We start from the raw sequence: 13,101 nt of genomic DNA on the forward strand, positions 1-13,101 counted from the left end.
TAGACGCTGGCTCGCTAGCCTGGAGGTCGGGTGTTCGTTCCCTGCATTGGCCGAGAAAGTTCATTTAGATTTTCTGGCGTAGTTACTCCTTGTCAGTGGTGTAGGACGGAGGTTCCGTGCATACATTGTCTGGGCAAAATTTCCCTCATAGCAGCACATTGTATGGCGTATGCCCGTCTTCATTAGCCCAGTTCGGAGCAGAACAGTAGGACGTTAAACCCCATTTCATTAAAACCGTTTAATTAAGGCTGTTAAAACTGGTTCATTTAAAATACCCGTATCAAACATTTTGTTATCTATTCTATATTTATCTATGGAATTTATTATATATTATTATATATTTATATCTAACACCATGATTAGATAAATTTAATTGCCACGTCATCACATTAAAAGAAATTTGAAATATAGATTTTTTTGTAAAATGTTTTATATTTATGAATTCTGATAAACACGTTACGACAAGATTCTGTGAATATGGAGCGGAGTTATTAAATAAATGAGTCTATAGTTGATCTGACATTTGCTCTTTTTTTTTTATTTCTTCCAGTGTCTGAGTAGTTTGTCTTGTCCGCATGTTTGTCTATCGATTTTATTTTGGTTCTCCCGCACTTAATATTATATATAAAGATTTCTGTCTTATTTACTTTTTATTTACCGTCCAGGTGAAACATCATCCAATAGGTAATAGGCGATATCTTGACTTCAGAACGTTTAAAATTTCAAGTTTCGACATCATAATACCCGATGCTGAAGGAAAACGGTAGGACTACTTGACACAAAACTAGGACATTTCGGGACTAACATATGGTTCAGTTTTATTTCAATAATTCACTTGCGCCGCGTAGGGGTCATTAGCAGTGGGAGTAAACCGGGGGACCCGGAGAAAACCCGCGAGGTTGGACAGGCAACCCTACTCCTTGTCACGTACAACCGGGAATCGAAACCACGACAGTTGGCTCAATGACAGACCTTATGATACAACGCGCACGTGCTAATCATTCGGACCCCCCACCCCCACCCCCACACTCACCGATATGATGTGATGAAATTGAACATGAATAATTTGCTTCTGAAATAAATTTGTCTCAATGATGAAAAAGAAATGAGGTTAAACTTGTTCTGCTCCAAATTTGGAGATTCTAAAAATTTACCATTTCCTTAATTCTATTAACACGATATAATATATTGTATGGAGGAGTATAATAGACAGATTTTATGAATCTCCTCTTTATTACTAATTAATTTTTATGATCTGTTACCTAGTTACTATCATTGCTCATCTGGTATATATCTTTATCTACAATACATACCTATAGCCTATATACAATAATAACAACACTTCCTTATCCTCGGGTCAAAAGGTCATCGAATATCAATTATTAACAGATTTGTATCAATAAGAAGGAAGAATAATTGAATGTTATCACCAGCACGAAACGATAATAACCCAAAATCAATATTCTTTATAATTTGTTAATAAGCCATAAATATTGAAAAATTAATTGAGCAAACTTTAAAGGGACAATAACACTCTTGCTGGCTTGACAGCTCCAGAACATAAAAAATAGCCTTATTCTAAGTACTAGATGTGTTAGTGTCTTACCTGCTGTGTAAATTATCCATTAAGTCCTATTTCATTTGTCCAAAGGGTTTAAAAATATTTTTAAATCCAAGTCACATTTGAAAAGCTTTATGTCAGGCTTTTCAAATCATTTAGTTGAATTTTTCCAATTTTTTCAATTAGGTGTGTTAAGATGAAATTTATATCACCAATTAATTGGAATATTGTAAAATAGTACAATTTGTTCACCAGAATAAAGATTGGGACATATTATTCAGTTACCACAAGAGTGGTATTGAGCCTTTAAAGGAGCGAATGCTCAATCTATACGGTACTGCATGCCTTAATATTAATGTTATTTTGTAAGATATTTAGTTAGATATTGTTATGCATCACAATGTGAAATGTTTGTTGTAACTTCCATACTCATGCTTGCAGATGTAGTTGAGAATCAAACTATTATTATTATTATAGCAATTTGTAAATTATGAGATTTTAAGTAACATGATTTAAAATACTTTTTTCATTTACTTTTCGAGTAATTGTTTTCAACATATGATTAATTCACTTGTTCACGGTTTGTCAATCGATCAATAGTCAACCTATATACATGTAGCATATGTCCGGGGTCGTAAGGTATTATGAAAACAATCAAACGCGGCCCAATAGTAGTCCAGATCACCAAGTCCCCGCAACAGTTTGGGCGCTCAAGAATCCATGATACCGTAATTTCTCGGGGGTCATGACTCATGAGCTACGATTAACATTACTAAATATACACCCCTCAATTTCTGTCGGGCGGGTTCAGACGGTAATGGATGGGTGTGTATGTGTGTTAGGGGGAGGGGGCGCCTCCCAGTAAATGTGGAAAATTGAACGCTCGGACCGCACCCCCTCCCCCCGGATACGTACCGCGCCTGGAACTTGCAAGTTAGGTTGGGGGGTTGTACCCCAATCTATACAATTAGTCGCCGGATTTTTTTATTTATTTTTTTAACTTAATGGGGCCTGACAAGGACAGCTGTCTAGCCCTTCGGATGAGACGAAAAACCGAGGTCCCGTGTATATATTGGAATGCACGTAAAAGATCCCTAGGCTGTTTGAATTCGATATAAGAGTAGGCGATTGTGCCGCTGCCCGGGCAAAATTTCCCTCATAGCACACTGTATGGCTTATGCCCGTCTTCATTAGCCCAGCATAGGAGCAGAACTGTAGGACGTTAAACCCCATTTCATTTCATTTTTTAACTTAATGGAGTTATAACACGGGCACTTGTATGAATTAAAATAATACTTCTTAGTATAAAGTCAAGCAGTAGTAAGAAGTTTTATTTGAATCCCCTCAAGTGCCTGTGAGTTGGGGGAGGGGGGGGGGGGGTGGATGGCCGAATGGTTAGCATGTGCGTGCTGTATCATAAGGTCTGTCATTGAGTCAGCTGACGTGGTTTCGCTTCCCAGGTTGTACGTAACAAGGAATAAGGTCGCCACGTGGGTTTTCTACGGGTCCTCCGATTTCCTCCCACTGCTAAAGCCACCTACGAGCAAACCAATAATTGAAATAAAATTGAACCTATCTCGCCATGGGCGCCCACCCAATGTCACTCGGGTTTATGGGGCGCCCATACTGATATTGGCACTTTCTTCGTTGGTTTTGCATTGCGCCGAATGGAAAGGGCGCCTTCGGCACCCATTAGGGGCGTCGATTTTTTTCCAGTGGGGGCAGCTGCACCCTCCCTCCCCCTCACCCACGCTAGCTATCTCGTCATGTGCGCCCAACCAATGACACTCGGCTTGATGGGGCGCCCATACTGATATGGGCACCATGGTCGTTGGCTTTGCATTGCTGCACCCTCAATCCACCTCACCCACGCTATCAACGGGTCTGTCTACGTGAGATTTGTCCGTCATCGAGCACAAGATCAATTCTCGGTTTGTTATAAAATAGGCTCTATATGAAAAGGGGGAAAGAAATCGAAGAGCAAAACGCATTTTCACTCTAGTTCCATACGCATGGAACCAAGCAACATCTGTTACCGTTTGAAACCGCAACATCGGCATCGTGCTTATCAAGCAAGCAAAACCTTGCATACTGCCATGTTCCAACCCTGCTATGAAACGCGACCTAAATAGGTTTACCGTTATTTTCAATGTGCGCCTGGTTAATCTTGGCTACTTCCCTGTAAGTGGGTCAAGTTAAGTAGGTTGATTAGCGGTATCGTAACAGTATTTAGGCCTAATCATTATTTCACGTCTTGACAAGACTCAGTGCTATAATGAAAGTAATTTGTAACATCTAGAAACGCAATATTGTTTTTATTTCTATAAGCAGGGTCTTCCACAGCCGCCATAAGTATGACATTGTCACATTTTATAGTATTTAACTTGACTTGTTCCCCAGAAGAAATAATTCTGTCGTCTACCGTGAACTACAAAATATTAGAACCGATGTCATTGACAACCAACAGTTCCAACAGTATGCAAATATTAGAAAATAAAAGTGTTACACAAAGACCCAGATGGTTAAATTTACCGAAGGCTATTTCAAAGGTAGGAGCCTATTGTGGCTTTTATGCTACATTTATTCATGTAGGCCTACTATTAAAGGCATTAACTAACACTTCATATCGTCAGTGGATAAAAACAATTTTGAAGATATTGATTATGGTGATCCAAAAGTTTTCCCTTGTTAAGTGTCATTCAGGGGGCGTTGGACGGCTGAATGGTTAGCGCGTGAGCATTGTATCTTAAGGCCTGTCATTGAGTCAACTGGGGTGATTTCGATTCCCCAGTTGTGCATGACGAGTTGTAGAGTAGCCTGTCCAACGTCATCGGCTTTCTCCGGGTTCTCTGGTTACCTCCCACTGTTAAAGATCCGTCTGTACCCGCATGCAAGATAATGAAATAAAACTGAACCATATGTTTGCCCCCAAATGACCTAGTTTGTGTTGAGTGGATGTTAAACCCCATTTCTCTCTCTCACTTCAGAAAATGTAGAATATTTGGTTTGGGTACTTCCTAGAAGCCCTGCCCCCTCCCCCTACACTCACAAAATTCCGTAGATTATTGTAGAATTTTAACTACTGCGGTATAGAAAATGAGGTATTGCCATATACTCCCACAGTGATATTCTATAGGATATTTTTCTAGGGATGGACACAATATAGTTATTACAATTCTAATAAATACGGCTGTCCTCATTAAATAACAACAAACAGTAAAGATTCAGTTCTCTATTGGCTTAAAGATACATTATGGGAGATTCGATAACGAGTTGGCAGTTCTCACTATAATAATTAAAAACTAGATAACGTAAAGGCAATTTGCTGAAAATTTCCTTCAAATTGATCCCCTATGAACGGAGAACTAAGCGAATGAAATTTCTGCCTAGCCTCGGTCATCATTACAAAAATCAGTACGATAAACAGCATAGTCTCGATTATCCATTTAATCGTTTAATCGAGAAGGAAAGTTATGCAGTAAATCGGCTCACAATCCACTTAAGATCGCAGGCTAGTGATGCCATCTAGAGCTGATTATGGTCTGGATAGGTTAATTAATGTCTAATTAATACTTTAGATAACATTTCAGGCCTAAAGAAAGACCTGCAATAAGCAGATTTAGCTCATGCATAATGTATGTTTAATGTCTTTCTAGCATCTAAAAATAAATCAGAAATCAATACTGAAATTATCAAATTACATGTAAATGTCTGTCACTTTGTAACACTATGTACATATATGATACGCTGGTATGTAGTAAGGGAATCAAAGAATGAAATGTAGTTTAATGGATATATAGACAACTCATTCCAAGACAACTCATCCCTATATAAGACAACTCATCCCAAGATAAAAGACGTTTCAAAGAGTATTCTCTCAACATTGACTCTTCGAAACATCACCCAAATAAATAAGTAGCTGTTTTTCCATAAGTATGTGTTATTGTTTATTGCTCTATCCAGTTACTAAATGCCTCTCAAAGATTAATATTTATATAATATATGGTTTAAAGATGATATTGCATGTTCGTATTGCATGGCTAGCTAACTGCAGATGGATAGATATATTGCAATAAACCATAGGAAAACTTTAACAAAGTAGGAAATGAAAAAGATGAAGACAGGCATAACATTATGCCTGTGGTATGGGCGAAATTTTGCCCAGGCAGCGGCGCTACAGCCTAGTCTGATTTTAAAATTCTGTTCGTCATGGGTTCTTTTACTCGCAACCGAAAGTGTACATATGACCAAACGTCTAGGCACTGTTCCTTGCTAGAACCTGATTCCTGCACCACTGACAAGGGGAAACCACATAGTCAAATTCTGAGGTGCTTTCTTGACCAGCAAAACAGACCGACTGTGTGTGAAATAGCTTCAATTCTCTAATCCAAGTGGTGTAAGATATATTTTATGAATAGAAATAAAGATGGCCTCCGTCCTCTAAGGTTCAAAGACTACCATTATATGGATTAATGATGAAATTTCTTTCTTTTTTTCAGTTTTTTTCAAGAAACAGATTGGTTGACACTGTGGATGGCAAAGAAGTCCAAGAAATTATGGCCAAATCCTCAACGACACCCCAGTTGACAGCAAATTCTAATATTATTGCAGAATGGATGAGATTTCCTTTTACGGAAGATAAGCAGACGCTTAAATTCATTAAGGAATCAAAAATTATGTTTGTAATAAGAGGTCTATCTGGATCGGGAAAATCAACGCTCGTTCGACATCTTCAGTCAATTTATCATGATAGTATTGTTTGCTCCGCTGATAATTATTTCATGAAAGACGGAATTTACTGTTTCGATCAGGAAAAATTATCGTCTGCTCATGAACACTGTAAAGAAATCGCTAAAAAAGCATGTGTTGAAAACAGAAATGTTGTCATTATCGATAACACCAATGTTCGTTATTGGGAAGCCAAGCCCTACTTCAATATAGCATCAAATTATAACTATATTAACATCGTGGCATCCCCGAAGACACCATGGAAATTAGACGCTAAAGAATTATCTCAAAGAAATAAACACGATGTTGATTTAATCACCATCCAAAGAAAAGTTAACTCATTTAAAGATTTTATTCCATTCTATTACGGGTGGTTTGTAAATGAACAGTTATCAGTCAGGTTGTTATCTATGGGAAGAGATTATTTTAAAGAGTGTTTAGAGTTATATCCCTTGTTTAAACAACATCTACAAACTTTATGTCCTGACAATACAGGTAAATATATATTTACACTTTAGGGTTTAACGTCCACACGACACAAACTAGGTCGTTACGGGACTAACATGGTTCAATTTTATTTCCATAATTTGCCTGCACGTAGGGGTCTTTAGCAGTGGGAGGAAACCTACTCCTACTCCTTGTCACGTACAACCGGGGAATCAAAACCACGCCAGTTGACTCAATGACAGACCTTATGATACAGCGCGCACATGCTAACCATTCAGCCATCCAACCCCCCTTGTTACTAAGAAATATATGGCAGGTTTCAATATTTATCTATTGATAATACTTATTTCAGATGGAAATCTCATCAAGGATTATTTCCCAGAACATCCGAAGAGAAAAATTCTACACTGTACGTCAAGATATGTTGGTAAAGGTCGCGCAGAGGGCGGGAAAGAATACCACCAGAGAGAAGATGTACAAAACTCATATGGCAAAGTATTCATAGTAACTCTATATGGCTTCATTATCACTGACAAAACTCTGGGTGCTCGAATTCATCTTCCACAAGAAGCTCTCGTGTTATTTGATAATCCAGAGGAGAGACAGCGAGATATGGCTTCTTCACCATTGAAATCCCAAGTCTCTCCAAGAAAAACATCCAGACATTCTCCTTTGAAATCCCCAGTGTCTCCTAGAAAAACACCCAAACAATCTCCTTTGAAACCACCAGTGCCTCCAAGAAAGCAATTTGATACCAATGCAAAATTTGATGAATGTATCAGGGGAATTTCATTATTAAAAACTTCTTCATCTCAGTCAAAAGAAAACTTGTCTTTGAAAAGTGAAAGTAAAGACGTAGCAGCAATAACTACACTCTTCCCTTTAGTTCGTCCCAAGTCACGTGGGAGAGCAGCTCATATGACACTTGGTATAGCAGATAAAATACAATCCAAACAAACTACCATAGACTTATTAGATATCTGTGATATAGAAAAATCTTCCTCAGCTACTCCACATGATTTTCAGCATGTAAGAGAAGGAAAGTCTCGATTCTATGATGACAGCCATTGTTGTATTTATCTTGATAAACCTTATAATATTCCTGTTTTATTTAGTGGATCATACTGAACACTCATTACAATATTGACCCTACTACACCTTGTCCAGAATCAGTAGTTTGTCCCAGCAGAGAAATGAAATGAAATGAAATGGAGTTTAACCCCAGCAGAGAGAGAGAGAGAGCGAGAGAGAGAGAGAGAGAGAGTGAGAGAGATGGGGTTTAACTCCACTCCACTCGACACAAACTAGGTCATTTTGGGACTATCATATGGTTTAACATACACCTCAGTATTTTTCGTCCCAGCATCAAATTTAATATGTTTAGTGAAATTAGTTTAATATAGGCCCTACTGCTTTGGTTTGATTCAGTCCTCATGCTGGTTTTTAAATGACTGTTCATGATGATCAGTGAGCGGCGAGTCATTATTTTTGCACTTAGAAAATGGATGAAAATTTTCTAAACTCTAACAAAGAACATATTGTATTATATTTGGATGCTGGAATGAATGTGATAATTATTCTTTAATTGTGATTTAAACAAGACCTTTGCTATTTTAATTTGTTGAAAACTTATTTAACCTGTTAAATATGTATTGTACTGAGTGATTGTTAACTCCAGTGATTGTTAAATCTGTTTAATGGGTATTGAACTGAGTGATTATTAATTTGAGTAATTGTTAAATCTGTTAAATGGGTATTGAACTGAGTGATTTTTAATTTAGTGATTGTTATATCGAGTGATTGTTAAATCTGTTAAATGTGCATTGAGCGGAGTGATTGTTAAATTTGTTAAATAGTTATTGAACTGGATGGTTGTTATGGAGTGATTGTTAAATGTGTATTGAACTGGGTGGTTGTTATGGAGTGATTGTTAAATCTGTTAAATGTGTATTGAATTGGGTGATTGTTAAATCGAATGATTGTTAAATTTGCTAAATGGGTTTGGCACTAATTAATTGAAATCCTTTAAAGATACCTTCCCGCGTACAAACTGTGTGATTTGATGATATATTTGGACTAAAAACATATTCAAACTAATTCATCTATCAAAATTGTGCTTCAAATCCTTCTCAAAACACTGTTTTTAAGAAATCTATTAAAAGAAGTCATGTTTGTGTCACATGACTTGGCTGACGCAGTACCTAGCAACAGGTGCAAAACCGGAGGAAAATTCATTGCATATACAAGACAATGTTTTCTTTAATCGCTATCCATTTATCATAAATATCGAAGCCTAATTAAATTCTTGGATTATCCACTGCCCAGGTCTTTTTCCGTGGTTTTTATCTCAGAAATTGTTGTACATATACGCTCTTCATCAAGTTTATCAACATGTACATCAAGCGCTCACTAACGCTGAGAGATCAGACAATCTTTGTGTGCAACATTGACATCACACGAGCAGACATTTGTAATCGTCGGGCTGCCGGTTAGGGAAAACCATACATTTTTGTTCTCTATGCGCTTCATGGGTGTTTTTCAGGGAATCCAGTATTTTTCTAGTAAGATTGGATATTTCTACTTTCCATATATACCAAAATTGCCATACTTTTATTGGAAATAACCACCCGATAAATACTTGCAATATTTAATTAGAAATGCAATCGTTTATTGCATTTATTTTAGAGATTAACATATTTTGATGTTATATTTATAATAAACTTTTAGTAAATGTTCTTGAATGGATATATATTTATTTGTATGATTGAAAATGCATGTTAATCCAGTTTTATCTTTAAAATATGTTTTATTTAATTAAGAATTGAATTTTTTTCATTGTGGAATTTTAGAGATTTTAAAACATTTTCTTTTACCTTCGATGGCCTACACTACATGAAGATCTGACAAGTTGTAGCGATAGGTCGCGTCACAGGTCATACGAGCGGCTTTTGACCCTATGACGTCAGACATTTCATTAACCAATCAGCATTGATGTTTCTAATGGATTATCCACAGTTCCGTGCAAAACATGCCTAAAGTTCGCCGTAACAGACCGTTTCATTGGCTAATCCCTAACACTATCCAGAACAGACAATGGTAACAACTCTTCCAGATCCTAGTGTAGTAAAGACAAGTAAAACAAAATTTTAAACTATAAAAAATGAAACGAAATAGGATCTGTGTTTTAACCAGATTGAACATTTTTTAATACAATATTTATTAACAATTTTTTAATATTTATTAACAATTTTTTTAGAAAAAAGTTTTATTTGATTAAGGATTGTAATTGTTCATTTATATAAATTTGATATTAAAAATAGTTCCATGTTCTATTTATAAATAAATTTTTATTATCTGTTTCTTCATCTTTTCAATTTTTTATAACATGATAATGTGTAGAATAAACTTGAAGTGAAATAACATGAATTGCCAGTCAACCCTAGTTTATTTACAATGAGACTGTGTTTCTGTATCGGATTTATGCATTAGAAATGAAAACTTAATTAATCAGTTTGTTGTCAATTACTATATCCCATGATTTCAAGTACAAATGACACACCATCTTCATAAGCCGGGCTGGAACAAATTTAAAACACCAGAGAGAGGGAGAGATGGGGTTTAATGTCCACTTGACACAAACTAGGGCACTTCGGGACTAACATATGGTTCAATTTTATTTCAATAATTCTCTTGCGCATAGGGGTCTTTAGCAGTAGGTGGAAACTGGAAGACCCAGAGAAACCCCATGAAGTTGGACAGCGACCTTACTCCTCGAAACCACACCACTTGACGCAATGACAGACCTTATGATTTTATGCTCACCTAGCCCCCACATATAAAGAGATTCTGGCCAACTGTGACCTTGGTAGTCATTCTGTTACTAAATCTGTAAATTTAATAGATCAATACAGTATTAAAACAAACGGAATGATAGTTCTGTATAAGATATATTGGGTTAAGAAGCAGGAACTGTAATAACCTGTAATTACATAGAACTAAAACTAGAAGAAAAAAACCATTTAATACCTATCACAAATTGAGACAATAGCTAGCCAGACTCTATACATGATTATGGCTCTGACTACTAAAGGTGAGTGAGATTCCTACAAGGTCATTGTCTGCGATATAACTTTGGTCGAAGCGGCCATTAAAAAAACCTATTTCACACCCACGTTCATCATATTGTCACCGAAACAGTACAATGTTACTTACCACATGTATCCACACCCTTAATCATGCTATCCTCTCGTATTGTAGCTACTCGTCTTATCTGTCAGTTTAAAGTATTTTAAGTAGTAGATGAAAGAGAGAGAGAAATGGGGTTTAACGTCCACTCAACACAAACTAGGTCATTTCGGGATTAACATATTGATCAATTTTATTTCAATCATTTGCTTGTCTTTAGCAGTGGGAGGAAACTGGACAGGCGACCCCACTCCTTGTCATGTATATATGGAGAATCAGAACTATGCCACTTAACTCGATGACAAACCATTTGGCCACCCAACCCACCAAGTAGTGGATGACTATTGCTATTCTAGGATCAAAAGCCTTAAAAGTTAAGATCTCAATCCTATAATAAAGAAAAATTCAAAATTTCAAAAAGTAGCACGGTTTATTGCAAATGATCATCTCTATAATATTAATGCTAAACAAAAGTCAACTTAAGGTATTCATTTATAAACATATTCAATCTGTATCCGAACCATTTTTACAAAATCAACAATCTAAGAGAGAGAGAAAAAGAAATGGGGTTTAACGTCCACTCGACACAAACTAGGTCATTTAGGGACTAGCATATGGTTTAATTTTATTTCAATAATTCGCTTGCGTGTTGGGGTCTTTAGCAGTGGGAGGAAATAGGAGGACCCGGAGAAAACCCATGAGGTTGGACGGGCGACCCTACTCCTTGTCACGTACAACCGGGAAATCGAAACCACGCCAGTTGAGTCAATGACAGACTTTATGATACAATGCGCACGCACTAACCATTCAGCCATACAACCCCATCCAAAATATCAGAACTCGTACTCAACATGTTTCTAGAACTATTTTATTGAATTTATGTTTTTGAAAATATTGTGCTTTATTTCCAGATGTGTTTAAATATATTCGTTCATTATGACTTGACTTTATTAAACAAAAACAATAAATGAAACAATAATTGATGTTCTTAATACAACAAATATAATGAAAAACAAAAGATGACTTATTATATAGTTATATATATATATATGTGAATAAAAGCTGGCAATAAAAATCTCGAATTTAATTAAATGATATTAAGTATAACTACACATGTACAGTTTATTTCAGATTCTAGCAGATTGCTGTAGGTTTTAATGAACACAATTCAACAATATTTTTCAGAGAACATTTCAGATTTGAAGATTCAGGTATCTTTTCTATACATAACTTGAATAAGGTTTAACAAAGGGCTTTCATTTCAACTTTCGTCAGTCGGTCAATTTCTGGTGCATTTTGTTTACCTCAGATTGGCAAAATATTATTTGCAAAAAACATCACAATTATTAGCAATTTATAATATATTTTTATGTGATTTTACACATACATTGCTCTGTGGTGGAAGATGAGCGCTGTATAAATATCATTTTAATAATATAATAATAATAATACATCCATTATTATAAATTTAACTGTATTTATCATGATATTAAGGTTAAATTCTCTTAAATTCTTATTTTATAGCATGTAAAATGATTGAGAGGTATGTTCCCAAGTTGGTCAATATCACTGGAAAATATGACTGAGAACAGAGCCCTGATTTTTACTACACAATATTTTAAATGGAACACATAACCAACATGATTAGTATTTTATCAGTCCTTTTAAAGATGCATTATATAAAAGGTAAATTTTTAAATTTAACGATAAAATGAATAAGCGAAACGAAGTTTCTACAATAATAAATGATCTACGCTACATTTTCAAACAGTCTTAACTTCTCCCAGAATAAAGTAATTTGAAGAAAACTTTCAAAATATGCATTTTTCATCAGGTATCTATTATAGCAAGAACGGCCAGCTCTTTATCTAAATCTTACGTAATGCATCTTTAACAAGTCCCGATCTGCCAACTATCATTAGTTTAAAATACAAATTATTCAATTTTAAAATAAATTCAGATTTATAATTTTCAAAATCAAATGTTCAATTTAAATATCAACATATATACCAGACTTCGAAATAAATCAGTGAGTATATAGTAGTATATTATATTCAGGATTCTAGGGTCAGTATATTCAGGATTCTGGGGTCAGTATATTCAGGATTCTAGGGTCAGTCTATTCAGGATTCTAGGGTCAGTATATTCAGGATTCTAGGGTCAGTATATTCAGGATTCTA

General features: G+C 35.7%; 1 protein-coding gene across 1 annotated transcript; it reads left to right on the plus strand.

Annotated features, from left to right (window-relative positions):
- Positions 1-3,756: 3,756 nt before the first annotated feature.
- On the plus strand, positions 3,757-10,052 carry LOC126812266 (2',3'-cyclic-nucleotide 3'-phosphodiesterase). Its single transcript, XM_050538561.2, has 3 exons — positions 3,757-4,110; positions 6,061-6,784; positions 7,089-10,052. The coding sequence occupies exons 1-3, from the start codon at positions 3,916-3,918 to the stop codon at positions 7,862-7,864; spliced, it is 1,695 nt and encodes a 564-aa protein (XP_050394518.1). The 5' UTR covers positions 3,757-3,915; the 3' UTR covers positions 7,865-10,052.
- Positions 10,053-13,101: the final 3,049 nt, after the last annotated feature.

This window comes from Patella vulgata, chromosome 1 (genome assembly GCF_932274485.2).
Source record: "Patella vulgata chromosome 1, xgPatVulg1.2, whole genome shotgun sequence".
Taxonomy (NCBI): domain Eukaryota; kingdom Metazoa; phylum Mollusca; class Gastropoda; family Patellidae; genus Patella; species Patella vulgata.

Excerpts from the sequence above, each read along its gene's own strand:
- LOC126812266 (XM_050538561.2), top strand. The coding sequence starts at position 3,916 with ATGACATTGTCACATTTTATAGTATTTAACTTGACTTGTTCCCCAGAA. Across the intron at positions 4,111-6,060 it reads TACCGAAGGCTATTTCAAAG|TTTTTTTCAAGAAACAGATT; the intron begins GTAGGAGCCTAT and ends TCTTTTTTTCAG. Across the intron at positions 6,785-7,088 it reads TTTATGTCCTGACAATACAG|ATGGAAATCTCATCAAGGAT; the intron begins GTAAATATATAT and ends TACTTATTTCAG.